Genomic DNA, 25,965 nt, shown 5'->3' on the forward strand with positions numbered 1-25,965 from the left:
CACCCGCTGAGTGCAACGATAGAGCTTGAAAGATCAAAGACAATTTTTAATATAACTCCAACTGGATTCGTCTGAAAGAAGAAAGTCATATACACCTAGGATGACTCGGGGGCGAGTAAAACACAGCCTAATTTTCACTTTAATATGAAATATTTTCCCATAACACTTCACCATTCTCCGAGCTCATTTGCTTGCTTGTATAAAGCATGCATCATCAATAGTGTACTGAATTTGATCTTTTAATATCACTGTTTTAAAGGCACTTTAAGTGTTTTCACAGTAAACGTTTTAGAATGTCACGCTGTTTTGAGGGATTGAAATACTGCGGCGGGTGCTTTATATGTACTGTAAATGGCCAAAGCTTGCATTCTGTTCACATATCTTTGTTTTATTCTTTTGAGAGCTGATCTAAATATTTGTGGACTGGAACAGATGGAAAGGTCACAGGCTTGTGCTGCAGTTCTGTGGATGTTTTGCCCGCCGAGCCGGTCACGTGACTAAAAAAAAACTATCAATTGCTAGTTTATATCTCATTTATAAAATACAAAAGGTTGAGAAAAAAGTCAGAAATCCTTCCAAGCTTCCATAGCACTGATTGTGACACTGTTAGCAGACATAATGCATGCGTGTGATAACCCACCTGCCCTATTACCACAAACAATGCGAAGATGATCGTCCCCAGCCTAGAAAGAAGGAAAGAACGTGTTACTCTTTACTAAAGCAAGCACGTGCTGTACAAGATTCCAGACAGTGGAAGCGCATTATACGGTCAGCCCAGTGACGTGAACACACATCCCACAGCAGTGCAGCTGATCTGGACCCACCTGATGCCAAAGACCCGGTCCAACAGAAAGCCTCCGAGGAAGCACAGCACAACATTAGGCCATGAGTACCAGGCGTACAGCTGCATGAAGGAGGCCGTGTTCAGACTCATGTCCTGAGACACACAGAGACACACGCAGTGAGCCAATCAAACCACACCGTCTCAGAGCCTCAGAGAAGAATGCATCGAGTTTCATGTCAAGATTTTATTTGTCTTGATGTTTCAAAATGACTCGCTTGTGTGCTTTTCCTATGCGTGAACTGCTGCGCTCTCATAATACATGCACGAATGTGATGACTGGAAATTTTTGCTTAATAATATGCATCATTTTCAGTTTGTGTCTTGGCAAACCCGGCCTAAAATATGCCTTAAGAACACTTGGAATATGGAACGAGTTGCATGGGATACTTTTACGACATTTGAATCCTTTTTGTAAAAAGATTGAAGAAGGTTACAATTCATTAAATGGACAAGTGCAAGCATTTCTTCTTTTGTGATCCGAAAAAAATTAATAAAAATAAGCCTAATATGGCTTTAGAACAGCATCAGGTTGACTACTTATTTACTTAATAGTTGTGGAGATGTAAATAAAGTATGAGAGAGAGAGAGAGAGAGAGCGCATAGTTAAACCTGACATTTGCTTAGGGCCCCCAAATCACTTAGTCCGCCCCTGTGTACAGTTCATAAAAGTTGTGTTCATTTGTGACAATCACCATCAAGAACAAAACATGATGCATGGTCACAGAGCATATGTTCAGCAGTAAACTAATGTAAGGACAGGCTTGAGCAGACTGCACCTGCATGCACACACACCTGTATGACTTGAGTCTGAAGAGCGGCGGGGTTGTCATAACAAAAGTAACTGCCTGAAAAAAATGAAAATAAAGTCAAATAAAAAAAAAGAGCAGAATGGTAAGTTAACACGGTGAGTTTCACTTTCACATGCAATCTGACACCACTGAGCCTAAACTCACAAAAACATGGTAACAGCTTTTTGATTTGCTCTGTGATGTGAACAGAATGTTATATGGATATGAATCAGTGAGATGCTGTGAGTGCAGTGATCCTGCTGGTCTCGTGACTCTTACCGAAGCCCAGGAAGCACATGAAGAGCAGAACCAGGATCCGGTGCAGCAGGTGAGTCGGGTCACACAGCGGGCTCAGGTGCCGCGACACACCTTCATCCTCCTCATCTTCACCCAGCAGACCCTCATACTCCTCTCGCGCTGCCATGCTCACAGTCACGTGACAGCTCTGCCGCGAGTCACGTGATCCAGAGAGTCACGTTCAAGAGTCGGGGGGGTGAACATCCTATTTAGGGTGGCAACATCAAAACCGAACAGATACATTTACATAAACAGCTTAAAAACTAGAATCCTGCTTAAATTGTTCAAATTAAACACACTGAAGAACTGACTCGAATCAGTGCATCTGTTTGTAATCGGTTCATTTATAACCAAGTGATTCATTAGAATTAATCAGAGAACCGATTCGCTGGAATGGATCTTTTTAAAGCTAAATGTGAGAGAGCGAGTCGTTTAGGACGAACCGATTCTCTGGAATGAATCTTTCTAAAGCTAAATGTGAGAGAGCGAGTCGTTTAGGACGAACCGATTCTCTGGAATGAATCTTTCTAAAGCTAAATGTGAGAGAGCGAGTCGTTTAGGACGAACCGATTCGCTAGAATGAATCGAAACTTTCCAAGCTAATTGTGGGAGAAAGAGGCCCTTTTAAGACGAACCGGTTGAATATAGGGTTTATCAGCGCTGTACGAGAGAGAGTCGACTGTGTGTTTGATTCGCTCCACTGGCTCTGCTGTAAGGTAATACGAATGAGAAAGACATTAAAGCAGCACTATGTAACTTTTTCTGTGTTCAACATTTGCAAAATGTATATAATGAGCGAGTACATCATGATTTCATCTTCCAAACCGCGTTTTTGTCTTATTCCGAATCACTACAGTACACTTATAATAAGTACTTATATTCGGACTATTGTAGGCTGGTCACCGCTGCGGAGTAACACATACCTGCGTGAATCGCCAGAGACATAAACTTAGAGAAGTAGATCCGGTCGGAATGTTCTTCCGCGCGATGTGTGCAGCTCTGTTTATTAACCGCTAGAGCGTTACATAGTTACGTAGTGCTGCTTTAAAACAGCGACTGTTGCGCTGAAAAACACGTGTATCAGTATCAGTGTGTATCACTCATCGAAATAAGCAAAGCAGCCAAATGTCCAAAGTTTCAAAGAAGACTTAAGTATTGAAAATGCATAACGTTTACAACGTGCAAAGACTGTTTGGATGCAGTAAGACACTCACAGATGTCAGAAAGCATCTGGATCTCTGGCCATAACTTTCAAATCAGGAATGTCATGCATGTACTATGCATAATCTGGCTCCGATGAAGGCAGGAATCATGTGTTTGTGGGGTTTTCTGCTGATTAAGGAATAATACAAGACTTCCCCGCCTTACTAATGGTGGTGGAAAGCAGAAGTGCTGCAGAATGCATCATGTTTCGTGAGAAAGTGTGAGGCCTCAAGCAGAACACGCTTCTGGAACCAGAGGCCCAAAGTTACTCACAAACAAGCACTGCATTTCATTTCATGCAGCAATGCTTTAGTGAAGATGCAGATACCCAGTAAACATGTACATTTAAAAAGTACAAGTATCTGGTCAAAAACATACAGTACTTGACTGAAAGTAAAGAAGTACGACTTTAAATTGTGCTAAAAACGTAGAAATAACTAGTTTTGCATTGCATTTACACAAATAACTACTTCTGACGGGTCCATCTCTGATGATTGTGCCAATGTAGTTTACAAGCAGTGATTAAAAAACAAAACTTAAATTCAATATAATATTTTAGTTTGATATTGACAGCTGTTTGGGGATATATTACGTTACAAATGTTGTATTTTTTGGACCGGTTTTAAAGTTTTATTAAATTTTTGTTCCTGAAATCCACCCTTTAATTTGAATTCAAACTAATATTAAAATTAAACTCAAAACAGAATTATTCGTTTACACAATTAACAGAAATCGCAAGAAATGTTTGCTGCCTGCACACCGGCTTGATGTGCCACCCAAATGATACAATACAATAAGCAGGAGACTGATGCTGTAGGTGTATAGATGATGAATTGTTGCAGTAGTATTCCCTCAAAATCAACTTTTCTTTTGGGTTTTATAAACTTGATACAATACATTCTTACTAACAGAAGCCAGATGCTTAGTGACATAATCACGGAGGGAAAACAGCAGCACAGATGTCATGCTATCCGCGGATTGATCTACATAAAGCCGAAGTGTGTGAGCTGGGGACTCGGTCTGGTTTGTTCAGATGCTGACGCTCATCTGGGAAGCGTCAGCTCACGCTCGTGTTACGCAACAGCGCTCCGCAGTATAAACAACAGCACAGGACTGAGATCTTCTCCGGAGCGGATCATGAAGACCTTCTGCTCAGTCTGGCTGCTTCTCTCTGTGGTCGAGCTCAGTCCGGCTCCCCCCGCGTCTCAGGAGCCTCCGCAGCCTGAGGTAACGCGTGCTGTGCTGAAGTCAGACTCTGTGAACGCCAGCTACACATTTCCTTGTGCAGAACTCACAATAGCGGGTGACTGGGTTCGCTGAGGTTTACCATGTGCTGTTTGAGTGGTTGCTAAGGTGTTGCTAAGTGGCTACCACGTTCTTTTGGGTCGTTGTTAGGGTGTGGGTGTTGCTAATTGGCTACCATGTTCTTTTGGTAGTTGCTAAGTGGCTACCACGTTCTTTTGGGTCGTTGTTAGGGTGTGGGTGTTGCTAATTGGCTACCATGTTCTTTTGGTAGTTGCTAAGTGGCTACCACGTTCTTTTGGGTCGTTGTTAGGGTGTGGGTGTTGCTAATTGGCTACCATGTTCTTTTGGTAGTTGCTAAGTGGCTACCACGTTCTTTTGGGTCGTTGTTAGGGTGTGGGTGTTGCTAATTGGCTACCATGTTCTTTTGGTAGTTGCTAAGTGGCTACCACGTTCTTTTGGGTCGTTGTTAGGGTGTGGGTGTTGCTAAGTGGCTACCACATTCTTTTGGTGGTTGTTAGGGTGTTGCTAAGTGGCTACCATGTTCTTTTGGGTCGTTGTTAGGGTGTGGGTGTTGCTAATTGGCTACCATGTTCTTTTGGTAGTTGCTAGGGTGTTGCTAAGTGGCTACCACATTCTTTTGGTGGTTGTTAGGGTGTGGGTGTTGCTAATTGGCTACCATGTTCTTTTGGTAGTTGCTAGGGTGTTGCTAAGTGGCTACCACATTCTTTTGGTGGTTGTTAGGGTGTGGGTGTTTCTAATTGGCTACCACGTTCTTTTGGGTCGTTGTTAGGGTGTGGGTGTTGCTAATTGGCTACCACATTCTTTTGGTGGTTGTTAGGGTGTGGGTGTTGCTAATTGGCTACCACATTCTTTTGGTAGTTGCTAGGGTGTTGCTAAGTGGCTTCCATGTTCTTTTGGGTGGTTGTTAGGTGTTGCTAAGTGACAGCATTTGAGCACTAAGGTTCCTCACAAAACTAATTTCAGACAGACTTCTGACACAGAATAATGATCTAATGATGTACAGCAAAATAGAGAGCACTTTGGTGATTGATAACTAAAAGATTGAATTACTACAATACTAATTTCTCACTAGTAATGACATCAAAAGTGAAAAAGGTTGGTCAAAAACATACATTTACACACAAACTGACCACCAGCTGCAACTGCCAGACGCCATTTAATTTGATTGTTTCGTTGTCAATAACATTTTGACCCACCAATTCATATAGTATGGGAAAAACCGTACACCAAAAGAGTTAGGAATTTATTCGGTAAATGTGTTTCCACTGTGGATTATGCACACGTCTTCATATCGGATAAAAAATTAACGGTATCACTTTATTTTAGGGACCAATTCTCACAATTAACTAGTTGCTTATTAGCATGCATATCACTAGCACATCGACGGTTTATTAGTATTTAACAGTATTCTTCCACCAAACAATGTAGCTCCTCAGAAACAGTTGTGGTTGCTACAAAGTGGTTGCCGAGCAACACACGGACGTAAACAAAGGTGTGTTACTTTGTAGAGTCATTTACAACAGCTTCGGCTCAGCCAATCAGAATCAAGCACCGGAACTATCCACTTTATAATTAACATTGCTTCATGTTATAACGGTGCTTTCAAATTCCAAAATGAGCTATTATAATAATGTGTGAATCTGTCAGACCTGTTGAAAGTAATTTACAACAGCTTCGGCTCAGCCAATCAGAATCAAGCACTGGAACTATCCTGGAACTATCCACTTTATAATTAACATTGCTTCATGTTATAACGGTGCTTTAAAATTCCAAAATGAGCTATTATAATAATGTGTGAATCTGTCAGACCTGTTGAAAACCTTTGAGGAAAACTGACTCCAGAGCAGCTCATGTTCACACAATCAGCTGCTGACGATGATTACTTGCACACCCTGAAAGTTAGGATTAAACTCAGGATTAGGAACAAAAGTTATGTTATCCGTTTACTTCCCCGGTTTCTGGAAAACTCCCTGCTGTCTACAGTAGATAAGCTTCAGGTTGCTCCTTCAATGCAGATTTCTTCAGCTGTTTTCTGCTCGGGTTAGGCGTGAAGTATAGCACACGGGACAAGTTTAAACAGATCATGATTTTACTACATTTGCAAACATTCGCTGTACAAATACATTTACAGTGCATGACCAAAGCCGATCTCTGCAGAATTTAAAATCCGCGGTGTCCTCGACAGATCTGAACTGTGTGCAGTGCATCAGTTTTTCCACTTGCTCTTCTTGGCGGGCAGCTGTCCCGTGGCCTCCAAGTGTTTGTTGACGAGCTCTTCTTGTACAGAGGGCAGACAGGGCTGATATCTGCTGTAGTCCATGGTGTACTCGCCTTTACCCTGAACACACACACACACATCAACATGAAACACCGGTCACAACCATCAGGACCTGGTTTAGTTCATGATACTGATCGCTCATTTCACAAAGAACTACTGCAATTTAAAGAGAGATTACGAAGGCAGTTGTTGTTTTGTTTTCTCTCAGAATAATATTCACAGATGAATCGTTCACAATAAGACCAGGAACACATGAGAGAGAGTATTTTGATTTCACGTTCACATTTTACCTCCGTGCAGGAGCGCAGCTCGGTCGAGTATCCGAACATGTCGTTCAACGGGATCTAGCCCAGAAAACACCAGGTCGACAGATTAGTTGTCCATTACGCCAATATGATCATAATCACAGAACTGCAGAACTTGAACAACAGAACACAGTAGCAGATCTCATCTCAATAAACACAAGATCTGAAATCTGAGTCATTGTTAACTTGTTTATACTGTATGCTGGATATGTACTATACACACACATTACTACTGTACAATGCATCTGGATGTTTTGGTTTTGAGGGTTTTATTTATTCATTAATTTATGCTATTTGCAATATTCTCTAACTGTAAACAAAACAATAATAATAATAATACTATAGTATGAATATTTCATAATTTAAAATATAATACATCATTTTTTGCTTTACGGTCAGTGAAATATTGAGATATTTTGGCTCTGGAGATGAGTAGGAGGCTGCAGTTTCAGGACCCTATAGTTTTTGCATGAATGGATGTATTAGCAGTTTATACTCTTTTATAGCACTTGCTTTATAATTCTTCATTTGCATGATTATTTTTAAGTAATTATTGAGTTGTTTAATTGCATACATTTAATTATTGTCCACACCAACCCCTAAACATACCCGTTGGTAACCCTCTTCTAATATTAACCTAATTTATTTCAATGTATTCTATATGTATTATGGTTTTACATTCAGTTTTCTTGTAAAAAAATATGACTTGTGTCTGTGTGAGACTTCAGTTCACATCTGACAAAGCAAGTCAAAACAACTGCGCTACAAATGAGGATTTATTAGTACGTTAATACATTTCAAATAATTTAAAAACAAATACTAGTTTATTGATGAACTGTTTTTGCACAGCTAGACAAGCTAATAAATGGAGATTGCCGACACCGCCTCGCACACTCGAGTTCACGCCAGCTCGTATGTGTTTAAAACCATAAGCTGGAAAGATAAAAAATGAATAGTTTCCATGGATCTAGTCTTTGCATCTGTTTGTTTGATGTTTGAACAGTTGTGGTTGCAACAAAGTGGTCGCCGAGCAACACACAAACGTAAACAAAGGTGTGTGTTACTTTGTAGAGTAATTTACAACAGCTTCGAACGCGGCTCAGCCAATCAGAATCAAGCACCGGAACTCTCCGCTTTATAATGATATAATTTGTATCTTTGATTTTGGGCTGATGCAGACTTGAGAGGTGAGATGGACCCGTTTGTGATCAGTGTCTGTCTGATCAGTCAGTGTGATTGAAGTGACTCACATCAGCGTAGAGAGTGAAATAGCCCTCTGCCCCGTCCTGTCCCGTGATGACCCCGTGACGACGGTTGACCCCTGCAATAACGGCCCCCTGGAACTCATTAGGGGCCACGATCTCCACAGACATCACCGGCTCCAGAATCACCATGCTGGACTTCTCAATGGCTGAAGAAGACACGGGACACTCACGTGAAGCTCTGATCGGATGTCAGTGAGAGAGAGTGAATGATCTGCTCATCATACCCTGTTTTACAGCGCCCTCTCCAGCCCGGATGAAGGAGATCTCGTTAGAGTCCACCATGTGATGAGCTCCGTCCTCCAGGACGAAACGCACTCCAGATATCTTGTGTCCCGTCAGAGGACCCTTCTCACACGCTTCCCTGAAACCCTGAGGACGGAACACCACACACACTTCACCCGTGATAGAAACACTCAACCTAAAGCCATAGATCAGCCAGAAATCATCAAGCCCGATCTTCTGCGCTCCACAGAAGAAACCAGGTTGGAATGAGGCTGAGAGACAGTAACATTTTGAAAGTCATCATTTCTGTATTTTAGTTTTTAAGGAATATACCCTCAGGCTGTCCGAGATCAGGATGAGTGTGTTTCTTCATCAGGTTTGTAGAAATGTAGCACTGCATCAGTGTCTCAGCAATGGATGCTCTGCAGTGAATGGGTGCCGTCAGAATGAGAGTCCAAACAGCTGATAAAAACATCACAATAATCCACAGCACTCCAGTCCATCAGTTAACATCTGGAGAAGACAAAAGCTGAAACTAATCCAGCATTAAGACGTTTTTAACTCAAATACCATTGAGTCCATAATCCATAATAACTCTTCCTCCAGTAAAAAGTGTTCTGGTGTGAATCAGGAGAGAAATCTGCACAGATCAAGCAGCGTTTAAACAGCTCTAAACACATATGTGGCTGGATTTTGATGTGAGAGACAACAGCAGAACACTTCTTCACTGGAGGAAGAGTTATTATGGATTATAGACTCAATGGTATTTGAGTTAAAAACGTCTTGATGGATGTTTCAGCTTTTGTCTTCTCCAGATGTTAACTGATGGACTGGAGTGCTGTGGATTACTTGTGGATTATTGTGATGTTTTTATCAGCTGTTTGGACTCTCATTCTGACGGCACCCATTCACTGCAGAGCATCCATTGCTGAGACACTGATGCAATGCTACATTTCTCCAGATCTGAAGTCCTGAGATCTCCTGATTATGAGAGCTAGTGTGGATGTTGAATGGTTCTTCGTGAGATGTGGGCAGCTCACCTTCTCCACAGCCGGCACGAACTGTTTGGGGATGTTGGTCCCGACGGTCTCGTCGCTGAACTCCAGCTTTGTGTAATTCTCGGGGTCCAGCGGCTCCAGGACACCAATGACTTTACCGTACTGACCCGAGCCTCCAGACTGCTTCTTATGAGTGAAGTCAAACCTGCAGCATAACAATTAGTGCTGGACTATACACATCAAATATTCACTATCGATTCAATAGTCTTTGGTTGGTAAGATATATATATATACAGTGCACACAGACACACTGCATTTCCATCATCACTCAAAAATGTTCACAGAAATCACTGCATGGGATTTTACAGGATTTAAAGGGATAGTTCACCCAAAAATGAAAATAATTTGAAGAATGTTGGTAACCAAACAGTTGCCATTAGCCACTGACTTCCATAGTTTGGAAAAAAAAAAATACTATGGAAGTCAATGGGGTTCATCAACTGTTTGGAACCAACATTCTTCAAAATATCTTCTTTTGTGTTCAACAGAAGAAAGAAACTCATACCGGTTTGGAACAGCATTAGGGAGAGAAAATGATGAGAGAACTGTGATTTTTGGGTGAACTATCGCCTTAAAGTATTTCAGTGAAGATATATTTAAAAATAACAGTTTACTAATTAATTAAAAATGTATTATGTATTGATGGATAGATAGATAGACAGACAAACCAATAGATAAAGATGAAAAAAGCCTTGGTTCGGTTTAAATAGATTGTACAGTATTTTACTTTTTGCATTAAACATTATGAATGTGGCAAATCAGTTTGGTTGCAATGACGGTTCCTCTGATTGACCTTCAGTAACTACAGATATGAGTCATTTTTAGCTTCATAATCCATCCCTAAATGCATCACAAACTGTGTAGTGTTTCAGCAGTCAGCTGTTTTAATCTAGCTGCAGTGTCTCTTTAAGAGGGGGCGGGGCTATTGCACAAAACAGGAAGTGAAAGCCTCTCATCTCGGTGACTGTGGCAGTAACTGTTACAGGCAGCTTCAGCTGAAGATCCCTACATTTCTTCATCTTTTGTTTGTTCAGCTGAACATTTCTTCATCGCCTCCTTCATTTTGACAGTGATCACATGTTCTTTACACGAGTTGTTACGCAACAGTCGGTGATAAAGGGTCAGAGTCCAGCGCCGCGCCCCACACACTCTCTCAGGTGTTTGTTTCTGCTCTGACTCTCAGACGGCGGAGGACATGGCCAGCACTGGAGATCTGGAGCCCACACACTACCCGGCGCGGCGGGCGGCTCAGGTGGCCCTGCATTACCTGAACACACACCACGGCTCGCCCTTCAGGGTGTTCGGACTGCAGCAGGTGCACAAGGCCAGTGCGGAGGTGAGGCACTCATTCAGCTCGCTCTCATGACTCTGAGACACCACATCTGAGGCAAGACCAGACCTGTGAAGTGTGTACTTGGATCACAGTGTTTGCTAACCCTTGTGTTGACAGGATGTGGAAGCAGGAGGCAGGAAGTACAAGCTGGATTTCTCAGTGACTGACTGGGCCAGTGGCAGTGCGGTACGCTTCACTTCTGCTCTTATCCATTACTAACCTGCTCTGAAACCACTAACCACTGACTCACTCCTGCCTAACCAGCTGACCAGTTACCACTGCAGAGCTCTAGTTTATTGAGCACCCAGTACTGATACTAAAAACATGCTTAAACAGCATTCATGGCAAGCCATTTTAGCATTTAATCCTTAAAACTAACTAGTATCTATACTAGTACTAATTTTTCAGCTACTAGTATCTATTCTATTATGTACTAGTACTTGTTCATTAGCTACTAGTGCTTATTATTAAGGTACTTGTGCTTATTATTTAGGTACTAGTATTTTTTTAAAAGCTACTACTACTTATTCATTAGATAGTGGTATTTATTATTAATACTAAGTTATTAATTGGATACTAGTACCTATTAAAAAGATACTAGTACTTATTTCAGTAGTGACTAGTAACTATTCTGCTGTTACTGGTAACACATTTCCAATTTTGGTCATGCTTTAGTTTGGGGACCAGTTCTTACTATTAACTAACTGTTAACCATGGCATTTGCCTCTGTAAACTCCTAATGTGCTGCTTATTAATAGTTAGTAAGGTAGTTGTTAAGTTTAGATATGGTGTTTAGGATTAAGAGATCATGCAGAATAAGACATTAATATGTGCTTTATAAGTACTGATAAACAGCCAATATGCTAGTAATATGCTTGTTAACAAGCAACTAGTTAATAGTGAGAATTGGACCTTAAACTAAAGTGTTACCATGCATTTTTCCATTGACTTCTATTTCAGATATCAAATATTCAGTCCTGACTAGTATGTATAACAATAATGACTAGCATATATATATTAGGGATGCACGATATTATCGGAACGTTATCGGGATTGGCCGATAATGGCTTAAAATGCAAATATCGGCTTTGGCCCGATATGAAAAAGTATGCCGATATGCCTTGCCGATAAGATGAATAACTCACATGTGCTCAGGGTGTGACAGCGATAAGATCACATCAGCAATGATTTATTCATTAATGTGTAATATGTTTTTTTTTTTCAAACCGATTATGAAAACTTAAATACAAGGAGCTCTAAAAGATTTTCAGAATGTGTACAACTCTTTTGCTTTAGACCATCTACAAACGTTAATTATTCAAATAAAATGTTAAGCATTGATTTATAGTTGCTTTATAGTTATTTTCAAAGCTTTCAATGTATTCTCATTATAAAAGAAATTAATTGTTTATTTAATTCTCAAAAGTAAGTTTTTGTTAAAAACTAACCAAAAGGAAAAATAATTTATAATCTCTGTACAGGAGAGACTTGGTGTTGTTTTTTCAAACAAAAGGAAATATATCGGTATCGGCTGTTGGCCAAAATTAGTTGAAAAATATCAGCATATCGGCAAAAATCCAATATCGTGCATCCCTAATAATATATATGACTAGTCATAACATAAGACAAGTAAAAAAAGCAGTTCTGACTATTATAATAAGATTTGTTACTAGTAACGATTACAAAAGATACTAGTGTATAATAATTAAGTACCAGTGTCTTAATGAATAACTACTAATATATATTAAATAGGCACTAATATCAATTGACAAGTAATAATATTTAATAAATACATACTAGTATCTAATGATACTTACTAGTAATATTTAAAAAGATACCAGTCACTATTGGAATACATACTGTTCAGAAGTGAATAGTTGACATCTGAATGGCAGATCCCCATAGAAGTCGATGACAAAAATTGGAAATGTGTTTCTAGTAACAGTAGAATAGTTACTAGTCACTACTGAAATAAGTACTAGTATCTTTAAAAAGTTACTAGTAGCTAAATAATAAGCAGTAGTAGCTAATTAATAAGTACTAGTACTTAATGGAATAGAAACTAGTAGCTAAAAAATAAATACTAATGTTTTAAGGATTAAATGTTGAAATGGCTTGCCATACTGTCAATAAATCTGTTTAAACATTTGCTCTGTACATGAACTGATATTATTTTCCTCACTCTTAAACATATGAGCTAATTACTATCAGCAGACCATCAATAAAAGCTCAGATGAGTCTTTCAGCAATACTACAGACGCGTTAAATATTACGGTAGTAATATATGCAAGTCTGTTTTGTAACATACGTGTGTTGCATTAATCGAAAATATTCCGTCATTAACTAAGTGCTTCTCATCATTTTAACATAATGTACTTTTCCCAACTTTAGAAACATTCCTGAAAATACAGATATTCTTGTGATACAGTGTTACATTAATTTCCTGACGGAAAAAAATAGCGCATGGCAGCAAATGTCAAGCTCATTCAGTCAAACTAACGGATAAGGATTATTTGTAGTGCAACTTTATGATTTAAAATGGCTTGTTTCAGTCTTTTTGAGCAACCTGAAGAGCCTCAAATATTTTAATCGCAGTAGACGCATTCAGAAGGTGAATATTCTCCAAATATTCCAAAATATATATTTGATATGTAGCATTTGGAGAAGAAAACGATAATGAACCTACTTTGCTCAGAAATATGAATGCCAGAAAGAGTGTGCGTCTTGCTCACTAGGTGCTATTATTTCATTATATTACATTAAATTACTTAACTATATTATTACATTCCTTAATGTCAATGCATTAAGTGTTTATTGTCCGATTATGCATATTTACATTCCTAAATATGAGCTTTAATTTGACCTTTTGCACCTTCAGATGTGCATCTTTTCGAGCTGATAGAGAACCGCTGTAGGGTCATTTAGCTCTCTTGGTACACAAAAGTTTAGGGTCTGTAAGATTATTTTAATATTTTTTAAAGCAGTCGCTTCTGCTCGCCAGTATTTGTATTTTTTGATAAGTCAGTAATATTGTGAAATATTATTACAATGTAAATCAGCTGCTTTCTATGTGAATATCTGTTAAACTGTAATTTATTTCTGTGATGCAGCATTTATTTGAAACAGAAATCTACTGTAACATTATAAATCTTCCGGCGCCGAGCTTTCGGTCAGTAATATGTCGAGTGGTGCTTGTTGTGTGTCAGGGCCCAGCGCTGCGGTGCTCAGCGGACGTGTTGTTCCCCCGGACGGAGCGGCACAGTGCTCCTGACGTGAAGCTGCGCTGTGAGGCTCTGCAGCAGATCAACCGCACAGCGCAGGAGCAGGAGGCTTTCTACCAGAAACACATCACACCTGACAGCGCCGTCTCTGCGCGCGACATACCAGGTGTGACCAACACCTAAACTAACCTACATCTGACACGACAGTCCCACAATGCACTGCAACAGCCTCTCTCTCTGCCCTGCTTGCAGACAGCTACGGTAACATGAGTGAGGAGATGCAGACGTTCTGGCGTTTGGCTCATGTGGCCGCGTCCTTCATCATGCTCAGAGAGTCCAGTGAGAACACAGAGTTCAACATGGCTCAGGTGGCCAGCGTCACCCAGCAGGTCAGTGCAAACACCCCCCCGCTGCTCAAAACGTCAAAAAAAGTGAAGGTTTGGACACATGAATGATCTTTATTAATTGTGTCTAGGGCTGTCAAAATGACTGAAAAACTACATTAGAATTTTCTACTTAAATATTATCAAAATTCGAATTATATTCTAATTTAAAAGGCATAATTTCAGTTAGGGGGAAAAAGCTTTTGGCTTCTCTCCTGAGGCCACAAGAGGGCGCATCGAGCAAAATATTATGCACGTTTCTTCAAAGCGTAATAAAATAACACGACTATCTTTGCAAAAAAGTGTATAATGTTTAAAATAATGTTTATAAACCATATATAATTAATAAAGTTGCTTAAACAATTAGAAAAAAAACCCAGCACCATGCATGTATGTATAGTTTAATACAAAGGACCGAAAACCAATCACAAAGAGTAGGCTACTTCATTTAAAACATGAGATACAGTGGGATGGGGAAAACCGCCATAACGTCTTGAGACATGTTTTTTAAAAGTTGAACTTACATTAATTTCTAAACATGCGGCTCTCTTGTGCGAGACGCAAGTGTAACGGTGATAGATGTCCCTCTAGAAAATGTGATAAATATGCATTCTGTGTGAACGGCTTGGTTTCAGTTTTGACGTAAACAACATCTTCTCCACACTGATGCTCTCGTTTTCCGCAATAAATGAATGAACAACGTAGCAGCGCCGCATCTAGTGGGTTCAACTGGATAGACTAACAAATTCACTGACACATACATCGTCATCGCATCTCGTGCACCACTGATAAGCTGCCTGACGGCTGACGCAGACCTTAAATTCGAATGCAAAGTTTTTGTTTTTTTTTAATTCGACGAATATTCGAAATTCGAATTTTTTTTGACAGCCCTAATTGTGTCTACACACACATTTCTTAAATTAGGTTTTTTAGTGGCTGGTGAAGAAGCAGCATCATTATTTTAGTATTTTTGAGATGCTATATTTAGAATTAGTAACTTCAGGTAAAGTTTTAGTCATTTTGTTGCATGTTTCTGTCATTTTTATTAGTTTTTAAAATGCCTATATAATCACTGTCAATCAAAACGGCAGAAAACGTGTCGGACTGCAACTCATGTCGGAGGAAAATATCGGTAACACTTTATAAATAAGGTTCTGATTGTTAACATTAGTTAACTACATTCGTTTACATAAACTAACAATGAAAAATACTTCTGAAAAATACATTATTAAAATGAAAAGTTTAATAAGTATTAATGTTATTTAATGGTCCTGAGCTAACATGGACTAACAATGAACAGTTGTATTTTTATTAACTAACATTAACAAAGATTAATAAATACTGTAACAAATGTATTTCTCATTAATGTTAGTTAATGCATTAAATAAAGTTAACAAATTGTAAAGTGTTACAATCTCTCTTTTGTAGAATTTAGGGCTGTCGAAGTTAATGCGAAAATAATATTTTATTTAATCTCACTTTTAAAAAAAATAGCGTTAACTGGTTTGACGCTATGAATCACCTGTAGTTCGAGTCAGGGTTGCCAGATCCGTGTTTTTTCCCTTCACCGTACATTATCTGTAGCCGCCTCCCATCCAATAATCGCAAAGAGCTTTTTCCGTTTTTTTTTGTAGAAACAAAGCCTCAGCTCACAAATCCTGTCCATTTTATCGCAAAATTCAAACAATAAATTCCGTTTTGATGCTCTTAAATGTAGCGTGTCAGATCACTATAGCAGCTTCAGTTCAAGCAAGAGTCTTTAATACAAGTTATAGCACAAAATAAACGTGACAGAACAGCAGAAGGTGTTGAAAGACACAGAACAACTTAACGTCTTGTGTAATTGAGGAATCTGTGTTTCAACCGAAAGAATGACGTCAAATAAAACAACTTGTGAACAATTTCACTTAATGTCACATTAGTTAGCTATAAAACACTAGAGGGAGCTTATTTACTGTTAATTATACATATGTTTGAATAAATAAATTTTTGTATGAAAACTTATGTAAAATTGAGTTGCATACTAACATTTTTATTTGAGTGTTATTACATCTAAAAATAAACAGCGGTTGAATATAATAGTTTGGTCTTTGTTGTTAATTATAACGTCTAATGTTATAGTAATGTACCAAATGAGAGGGATCCCTGTGGAGTTCACCGCATTAGTTGGGAGAGATTTTGTTTCCTTAAGAAAACCAAACTATCAATATCGGCAGATATCATTCTGAATAATCCGCTTTCGGTGGAGAAATTTAGTTTGGGTGCATCGCTAATTTTTTTTTCAGTTTTAGTTATTTTAGTAAATCAAGTTAAATTAAACGAAAATGAGAAATGTTGCTTTGGCAACCATCAAAACTAAATATATTCACACACACACACACACACACACACGTTTTTTCAAGTAACTTAACTTGTAGTTTTCTGTCATGAAGTGCTCATCTTCACACGTTCCTCCTTCGCTAGTGTCTGAAAGCATCCCATGATGCACCTGATGAAGGTGTTTGATGCATGTTCAGCATGAACAGAAGCTCAGAGAGAAGAGACTTTCATTTGCGTGTCATGTTTTCATCACTACATCATCATGTTATTTCAGAGCTTATCGCTTTACTATTATTCTAACATGTGGAAAGCAGTACTCATACGAGCAGACGAAGCGTGATTATGTGATTATAAGTGATCTATATTACTGTCGTGTGGTTATGAATCATAAACGAGAGGCTGAAGAGCACTGTGGTGTGTTTCAGGAGTCGAGCGAGGAGCAGCTGATGTTGGAGTTTGTGGTTCTTCTTCATGACCTCCCCTCGCAGGTAACACAGAAACACTACTCATCGTCTGTGGACACTGATGTGTGTGTGTGTTGACGGAGTGTGTGTGTGTGTGTTCTGTAGGAGATCGTTCAGTGGAAGCTGCTGGCGTCCTGGTCTCCAGACAGAGGCGTCAGGGTCCTGCAGACCGAGTGGCAGCCCAGATGCCCTCACGCCACCAAACCACCCAACTAACCCTGTGCTAACCCTGTGCTGAATGTGTGCCGGTCATCCAGACCAATAAAGACCGACCAATACAGCGGCTGCAGCATGTGTTCATCACAGACAAACCCACGATTCTCACAGATTCTGCCTCTATATAAATCACTGCTCACCCAATCAAATCGATGGTCATTTTAGTATCATTGATATATAGTTTGTGTTAATATTTTGAATTAGATTTTATTTTTCTATTTTAATTTAGTTAAATATAAACAATTATATTTCTATTTAGTTTTAGTATTTATTATTTTTTTTTTTTTTTATGTCTTCTCAGTTTTAGGTATTTTAGAACATCAAGTTGAATAAAATGAAAATGTTGCCTTGGCAACTAGCTGTAAATTTTTTTTATTTTTTTTATATAATTTGATTTCAGTAAAAGTCCCCCTGAAATCAAAATGGAATTTTTTTTGGCTGTTAGTATGAATATGTTATCCTCAAGGTTATCTATAAGCTAGTGTACTCCAAAACAATGACAAAATTTGCATTTAGAATAAATAGATGTAAGATATAAGAATTCAAAACTTACACGGTGTGTACTTGTGCCCTATTCTAAGTTGTTTAGTAGTATAAATAGTAGCGGTGTAACTGTACACAGGTCTTTCGCTTCGGTGCGCATGTGTACCAAACAAATACAGCGTTGTTTTAACCACTGCATGAGTGGAACTTCATTGCAAACTACAGTTATTTTGTTACTTTTGATAAGAAACAAAGTCTCATCTTTCAAATGATGTCGTTTCTCAGGAAATTCAAGCAATAAATGAGGTGTTGGCGCTCTTTGATGTGGCGTGACAGATCGCTGTATAAACGCCTCGGTTCAAACGGCAGCGTGATCATCTCGTCCTCTAGTAGTTTTAACGCGAAATAAACATGAATGAACATCTGCCTCGTAATCGCTCAATCAGTGTTTCAACTGCGGAGAGACGTCAGTGAAACAGCTTGTATACAATGCATTGCATTTAATTTCCCTCAGGCAGTCATCAGTGTCCACAGCTCGTTAGTGCGCTATAAATGAAGTCTAGAGAAGAGCATTTCGCCAAATATTAGACTATTATATTTTACTTTACCTGTTAGTGATGCCTTATTATTTAATGTGTGTTTAAATAAATCCGTTATGAAACGAGTTATGAGAGGCACTGTGTAAATGAATGTATTTCAACAACAAACAGAATTTTTAGTAATTAATTTAGAAGTTAATTTAAAAACTGCATTATGTGCAATTTACATGCATGCATGCATTGTTTTAAAGTTGAGTGTTGCTTGTTATTTAAAAATAAATAGTAATTAAATTTAAGTTTGGGCTCTGTTGTTAACTGTAACCTTATAGTAGCCTAATGTAAAAGGGCTCCCTATAGTTTAGAGCGTAGATTTTTATCCCTAAGAAAATATTAATTATAACTGAATTTAATTAAAGAAAGAGCGATTTTTCATTAAACCACTGTTTAATAAAAAAAACAATTATGTTTAGTTTTCCCCCTGCTGTACCGTGACATCAAAACCGAGGTACGTATCGAACCGTCATGTTTGTGTGCCGTTACACCGCTAATAAATAGTGATTAGTGTGTTCACACTGAAAATTACAAAAAGAAAAAGCGCACTAAAAACCCGGATGATGCACTTGATTAACCGAAATAACGCTTCATGCACTCAACTGTGGCAGCTTTAATTACGTGAGGAGGAGGGGCTGTCAGATTCCGATTATGAATGACAAAATCACTAAAATTCATACACTATACGGTTGAGTACATAGTGCATAAGTACACAGTGTTTAAGGGCATAGTGTCTAGTGCGTCATTTGGGACGCAGCTTCGGTCTACTGCCAATACAGATCAAGGATTTTGATGACATCACACTGCCCTTCAGATCTTCTGTCCAATCAGAAGCTGTCTAGAATCTGAAGCATCCTGCCCCCGACACTATAAAGCTGTGGCTGAAATCGCTCACTTGTTAGTGTTTTCTGTATGCTGAACGACACGTAGTGCACTATATAGAGGATAGGGAACGATTCAAACAGTGCGCTTTCCATTGGGGTGAATGAAGTCTGGTTTGCCGAGCTCAACCGACGGCTCTGGCCAAGCTGTGATACAAACGAAACGCAATTGGCCATTTAAAAAAAAAGGGGCGGAGCTGCTCCATATGTCCCACCCTGTCTTCACATAATAATGCTGCACTTTCAAGGCACTTCAGTGGACCTTTAATGTTTATTTCAAATAATGCAAATGTTTCTGGTTTTAGTTTAGGATGAGATCTTTATCCGACCAGCAGCTATGAAAGTGTTTTCCTCGTGTGTGTAAATGCAGGACTTACGGCACAGCGCTGGTCACCGTCTCTCTGAAGGCCACTTTGGGTTTGCCCATCACACACGGACAGTTATATTCCCTCTCCATCCTCTGTAACACACAGACTCCAGATTATCATGCGATGCGTGTGTGGTTACACAGACACACAGATGCATGCGGTCAGTACCTGCGAGTAGATCTCCAGATGCAGCTCTCCCATGCCCGAGATGATGGTCTCTTTACTCTCCGTGTCAAAGTGGACTCTAAACGTGGGATCTTCTCTGGTGAAGCGATTGATTCCCTTGGAGAACTTGTCTGTGTCGTTCTGGAGGACAGAAGACGCTGCATTAGTCTGTGTCTGAAGGGTCCGCTGTGAGAGAACGAGCGTGTGATCCTACCTTGTTGGAGGCTCTTATGGCCATAGAGATCACAGGATCAGGAATGTGAATGGATTCCTGCGAATACACATCATCATTAGGATTACTGCACACATATAGTACATTTCCACTGTAATGCAGTAAATCAGAGAGCTGTGCAATTATTTAAATCAGCATTACAACACCAGAACAACTACCACGATGTTCACTGCACATTTGGTCAAAATTTGAGTTCTCACACTCAGGGTTATTACAGTTAAAACTGAAACTAAAAACCATAAAAAAAAAAAAAATTACTTCGAAAAAAAATAAAATATCAACTTTATTTCAGCCAGTTGCTAGGCAACATTTCTCACGTTCATTTTAGTTTCACTTGACGAACTAAAATAACTCAAACTGCAATAAAAATGAATAAAAACGATATACACATTACAAAAAAAAAAGACTAAACTACTAAAAATGAAAATATAAAACTGATTCAACTATAATAATAATATCTCAACGATACAAAAATGACACTGCCCATAGTCTCTTAGATTATAATCTTTCCTGTGACTGATGAGGTGTTTTATTTTTTTTCTAGATTTAGCTCGAAATCTGTGAAAATCGATACTAAATCAATCATAAATCTAACAATTCTAACTCGGTCAGAAATTTCACTTTTCAGTCTATGTATATGCTACTCAAATGTTTGAGTCCAGTATGAAATGTATTTAATAATGCATTAAACTTATCAAACTAGACATTTATAATGTCACAAAAGATTTCTATTTCAAATAAATGGCTGTTCTTTAGAACTTTCTGTTCATCTGTGAATCCTGAAAAATAAAATGTATCACAGTTTCCACAAAAATATTGTGCAGCACGACTGTGTTCAACTGATAATAATCAGAAATGTTTGTTGAGCAGCAAATCAGCATATTAGAATGATTTCTGAAGATCATGTGACACTGAAGACTGGAGTAATGATGCTGAAAATACAGCTGCGCATCACAGAAATACATTACAGTTTAACAGAGATTCACATAGAAAACAGCTTCACAATGTTACTGTTGTTCAATGCAAAATAAAATGCAAAACCTGAGTTGGTGCAGTATGAGCCAGACAGGTTTAGTGACTGCTCTTCATCACATACCATGGAGAGGTTGGCATTAGTGTGGGCAGTGAAGGTGTCTCCGCTGGCACAGTCGATGCCGAACAGAGCGCAGATATCGCCGGCAAACACCACCTCCACGTCCTGAAGAGCACAGAAACACACTCACTCTCAGACTCTGCTGGCGGGAGATCTGCCTGAAGCGCAGCAGCAGACGCGCCTCACCTCCATCTGATCGGCGTGGAGTCGCACCAGTCTCTGGACCCTCACCCTCTTCCCCGAGCGGGTGTTGTGGATGTACTCCGTCTTCCTCAAACAGCCCTGATACACACGCACGTACGTCAGCTGCCCGAAACGCCCCGCCTGCACACACGCCGCTAATCAAACACCGCTCAAAGAACTGAGAAACCCTTCCTTCGGTTCACACAACCCTGCTTCACCTCCAGCTTGAAGGCCAGGCCGACGAAGGGATGCGTGTCGTCTCTCGTGGGGTCCATCAGAATCCTGGAGCCGTCACTAGATGCCCTGAAACGTGGAGACGGATTTCAGACCCATCGCAGTAGTGCAGGCTTAAGAAATTTTTAAGACCAAGTACAGAAAACGTAAGGAACACGATGTGCTCTCGAAATGCAACACTTCAAAGCTTGAAGATACAAATTGCTACTATTCATTCATTTACAAAATGTCTTGAATAGCACTTAACCCAACACTAGAATACGGAAATAACTTTTACTGTACCTTCTGATTGCACCGCAATAAAGTGCTGTTCTTCCTCAGTAGCCTATTTCTGTCTAAAGACTCTTTCATCAAAACGACAATTTTATAAGACATAAAATAAGAAGTCTTGCTTTCTGTGAGAAAGCCAATCTGATTCAAACGGAAGACAAGTTTTCATTCCCCACTGCCTGATATCTGTGTCCCTGCAGCACAAAAGCAGTCTTAAGTCGCTGGGGTATATTTGTAGCAATAGCCAACAATACATTGTATGGGTCAAAATTGTCCATTTTTCTTTTATGCCAAAAATCATTAGGATATTAAGTAAAGATCATGTTCCATGAAGATATTTTGTAAATTTCCTACCGTAAATATATCAAAACTTAATTTTTGATTAGTAATATGCATTGCTAAGAACTTCATTTGGACAACTTTAAAGATGATTTTCTCAATATTTAGATTTTTTTGCACCCTCAGATTCCAGATTTTCAAATAGTTGTATCTCGGCCAAATATTGTCCTATCCTAACAAACCATACATCAATGGAAAGCTGATTTATTCAGCTTCAGATGATGCATACATCTCAATTTCACAAAATTGACACTTATGACTGGTTTTGTGCTCCAGGGTCACATTTGTTCTTGTTTTAAGCATAAACTCAATTAATTTGTTCAATTTCTCATAAAACAAGACTTCATAACTAAATTTGCATCTCCAGTAAATGCATCTTGAATTAAGGATTTTTAGATATTTGTACTGGGAGACGAGACAGAAACACTGGGGAAGAGGTTCACATTTAATGCCATGACTATGAGTTTAAGACATTTTTGCTCTGATTTAAGACTTAATTAGTGGAAGGGCAAATCAAGAGCCGCAGAAACCCTGTAGTAGTTCACACAGAAATCAACACAAAGGATTTGTGAACCAGCTGCTGTCAAGCTCTGAAAACTCATTCTGATATTTATTCAAACAGAGCATGTGATTGAGACGTTAAACCTGATGAGACACGTACTGACAGACCGTATTTGAATACATGGAAATTACATTTTCAAGCATAGGACTACTCGTATGCTTGTGGTCCCTGTCTGCAGTTACTGTCTGATCAAGAGCAGCGTGAACATTCTGCTAAACATCTCCTTCTGAACATCATGTCAGAAAAACACTGCCAACTCACCCCTCGTTCAGGATGGCGTAGTTCTTGACCTCGGTGGGGTTCGGCAGATACTCCAGTGCAGCGTCCAGCAGCGGCTGAACTCCTTTATTCTTCAGGGCGCTGCCCACCAGAACAGGAGTGAACACGCGCTGGATAGTCGCCCTGCGCACAGCAGCCTGAAACCACGGAGAAACACTTCAGCAGATAGATCAAAAAAACTCAGAGTGAGAGTGAGTTTGTTTCTTCATCAGGTTTGGAGAAATGTAGCATTGCATTTGTTTCAGCTTTTGTCTTCTCCAGATGTTAACTGATGGACTGGAGTGCTGTGGATTACTTGTGGATTATTGTGATGTTTTTATCAGCTGTTTGGACTCTCATTCTGACGGCACCCATTCACTGCAGAGCATCCCTTGCTGAGACACTGATGCAATGCTACATTTCTCCAGATCTGATCAAACTCATCCTAATCTCGGACAGCCTGAGGGTGAGCACATTTACAGCAAATTTTCATTTCTGCGTGAACTATTACTTTAACTGCATTCCTTTAACAATCAAAAATGAATTGGTGTAGAAACAATTTTATCATTAAAAAAGCTGATATGATACTGCCTTATGGGCAATTTAAATGTTCATATACAACTCATATACAAGTAAAAAAAGGTAATTAATTAATTGATTATTAAATAAAGTGTATTTCAGTTTTGTTTTTTGGTTAAATAAAAACTTTAATTTGGGGGGTTTGGTAAAAAAATCATTTTGGTGCGTCACTATAAAAATAGAATTAGTTTTTAATAAACATTTTGATGTATTGATTTGAGCTCAGTCTAATATTAAACTGTATCATTTGTCTTGCTGCCTATATTGAGATATAGTTTGAGATATGGACTTATGAGGGTCTATTTTTGATTAGGATGCTTGGTATCACTTTATTCTACGGTGTCCTTGTTACACATTGCATGTACTTGCTGTCTATGTAGGAAGCAAACAGTCTCACTAGGGACTGAAACAGAGCTTCAGATTATTGAACAGCATCTGAAAAACCTTGATGTCGTCCACCGTGGGAACGTTCTCCTCCAGAAACATCTCTCCCAGCGTCTCATCGGCGTTCGCCACACACTCCACCAGCTCCTGTCTGCGGTCTGCCGCCTCGGCGCGCATCTCCGCCGGGATCTCATCGAAACGAATGCTCTGACTTCAGAGAGAAACGACAAAGACATGGAGATGAGAGACCGTGTGATTTACAGCACGTCTCAAAGTATAAAGCGCTAAAGAAAGTAAAGCATCAAACACACGCTCTACCCGAAAGGGCCTTCGAAGAAGACGCTGCGCTCCTCGATCAGATCAACGATCCCTCGCAGATTTCCTTCCAGTCCGATGGGAATGTTGATAAACGCTGCATTATGATTCAGTTTAGTCCTAGAAAAAAACATATATATATATTTTCTAAGTCCAAGAACTCCCTACTCTTCTGGTTAAAACCTGTTTGCCCTCCATACTTACTGCCACTGTCCCTACATCTCTCAAAACTGTTTCTGTTAAACCTGGTTCGGATCCTAATGAACCAAATAATTACCATCGCATCTCCAACCTCCCATTCATTACTAAACTATTAGAACGGACTATTACAACTCAACTTCATGCTCATCTTCATAACAATAACCTCTACGAACCTTTTCAGTCTGGTTTTTGCCAGAATCATAGCACTGAAACAGCCCTGGCAAAAATCACAAACGACCTCTTACTTGCAGCTGACAACGGCCCTCTATCCATCCTGATCCTACTCGACCTTACCGCAGCCTTTGACACCATCTCCCACTCAATTCTTTTGGAACGTTTGGCTGCCATTGGGATCACTATTAATGCACTAGTCTGGTTCAGGTCGTATCTACACAATAGAAAATATTTCATTCAGGGAAAAAATGTGGCATCAAAAATTGCCACAGTCACTCATGGTGTTCCTCAGGGTTCAGTGCTGGGACCATTGCTTTTTATCATCTACATATTACCTCTTGGAAATATTCTCTGTTATTTTGGGATCAATTTTCACTGCTACGCCGATGATACACAACTTTACCTTTCCACAACACTTCTCTTCCTCCCTCTGCCCTCACTTCCAGTCTACAAGCTATCAGCAACTGGATGTCAAAGAACTTTCTCAAACTCAATGGAAATAAAAGTGAGGTTCTCCTCATTGGTTGGTTCAAAGACTACACTCCCCAAAACTCATCCCTTCACCATATCAGTCGAGTTGATGGCTCTCCGATTCTCACCTCCTCCCAAGTCAAAAGTCTCGGCGTCACTATGGATAGTGCACTTTCCTTTGGCCCCCACATCAACAATATCACCCACATTGCATACTTTCACCTTCGCAATATCTCCAGACTCCGCCCTTCCCTCTCCCAGCACAATACACAGGTTCTTATTCATGCTCTGGTCGCTTCTCGCACTGACTGCTGCAATGCCCTCCTCATTGGCACCTCAAATAAATTTCTTCATCGCCTTCAATCCATTCAGAATTCAGCAGCTAGGATCATCACCTGCACCAGACCAACGGACCACATCACACCTCTCCTTACTCAGCTCCACTGCCTTCCTCTTTCCCACCAGATCAACTACAAAATATCTTCCACTAACTTTCAAAGCCCTTCATAACCTAGCCCCTTCATATCTCTCTTACCTACTTCTACCCTATATTCCTCCCCGAACACGTCATTCCTCTGAGACTGCAATTTTAACCATTCCAACATTTTTCTAATTTTGTTTTTTAAGGTGTCCTTGGGTGTTTTGAAAGGCACCACCAAATAAAATGTATTATTATTATTATAATTACTATTAATAATATATAAATATAAAATAAAAATAT

At 39.4% G+C, this 25,965-nt stretch overlaps 3 protein-coding genes across 4 annotated transcripts in view; 1 reads left to right on the forward strand and 2 right to left on the reverse strand.

Annotated features, from left to right (window-relative positions):
- Positions 1 to 2,230, reverse strand: part of mfsd1 (major facilitator superfamily domain containing 1) — a 19,909-nt gene extending 17,679 nt beyond the window's left edge. For both annotated transcript variants that reach the window (XM_016503296.1, XM_016503297.1), the window contains exons 1-4: positions 1,912 to 2,230; positions 1,637 to 1,689; positions 825 to 937; positions 641 to 683 (exon numbers count right to left, since the gene is read on the reverse strand). In XM_016503296.1, the coding sequence (XP_016358782.1) occupies positions 641 to 683; positions 825 to 937; positions 1,637 to 1,689; positions 1,912 to 2,056 (354 nt within the window). In that variant the 5' untranslated portion in view covers positions 2,057 to 2,230. The remainder of the gene's footprint in view (positions 1 to 640; positions 684 to 824; positions 938 to 1,636; positions 1,690 to 1,911) is intronic.
- Positions 2,231 to 4,148: 1,918 nt separating this feature from the next.
- lxn (latexin) lies at positions 4,149 to 17,527 on the forward strand. Its single transcript, XM_016503298.1, has 7 exons — positions 4,149 to 4,359; positions 10,710 to 10,862; positions 10,977 to 11,045; positions 14,066 to 14,246; positions 14,333 to 14,469; positions 17,208 to 17,270; positions 17,352 to 17,527. The coding sequence occupies exons 1-7, from the start codon at positions 4,270 to 4,272 to the stop codon at positions 17,460 to 17,462; spliced, it is 804 nt and encodes a 267-aa protein (XP_016358784.1). The 5' UTR covers positions 4,149 to 4,269; the 3' UTR covers positions 17,463 to 17,527.
- The window catches only part of gfm1 (G elongation factor, mitochondrial 1), a 45,473-nt gene continuing 25,667 nt past the window's right edge, over positions 6,160 to 25,965 (reverse strand). The window contains exons 6-19 of the mRNA XM_016503295.1: positions 24,402 to 24,518; positions 24,144 to 24,294; positions 23,124 to 23,278; positions 21,676 to 21,760; positions 21,461 to 21,598; positions 21,278 to 21,379; positions 20,164 to 20,220; positions 19,953 to 20,090; positions 19,794 to 19,876; positions 9,509 to 9,671; positions 8,471 to 8,615; positions 8,232 to 8,392; positions 6,967 to 7,020; positions 6,160 to 6,736 (exon numbers count right to left, since the gene is read on the reverse strand). Of these exons, the coding sequence (XP_016358781.1) occupies positions 6,605 to 6,736; positions 6,967 to 7,020; positions 8,232 to 8,392; positions 8,471 to 8,615; positions 9,509 to 9,671; positions 19,794 to 19,876; positions 19,953 to 20,090; positions 20,164 to 20,220; positions 21,278 to 21,379; positions 21,461 to 21,598; positions 21,676 to 21,760; positions 23,124 to 23,278; positions 24,144 to 24,294; positions 24,402 to 24,518 (1,681 nt within the window). The 3' untranslated portion in view covers positions 6,160 to 6,604. The remainder of the gene's footprint in view (positions 6,737 to 6,966; positions 7,021 to 8,231; positions 8,393 to 8,470; positions 8,616 to 9,508; positions 9,672 to 19,793; positions 19,877 to 19,952; positions 20,091 to 20,163; positions 20,221 to 21,277; positions 21,380 to 21,460; positions 21,599 to 21,675; positions 21,761 to 23,123; positions 23,279 to 24,143; positions 24,295 to 24,401; positions 24,519 to 25,965) is intronic.

This window comes from Sinocyclocheilus anshuiensis, unplaced genomic scaffold (assembly GCF_001515605.1).
Source record: "Sinocyclocheilus anshuiensis isolate Anshui unplaced genomic scaffold, SAMN03320099.WGS_v1.1 scaffold1570, whole genome shotgun sequence".
Lineage (NCBI taxonomy): Eukaryota > Metazoa > Chordata > Actinopteri > Cypriniformes > Cyprinidae > Sinocyclocheilus > Sinocyclocheilus anshuiensis.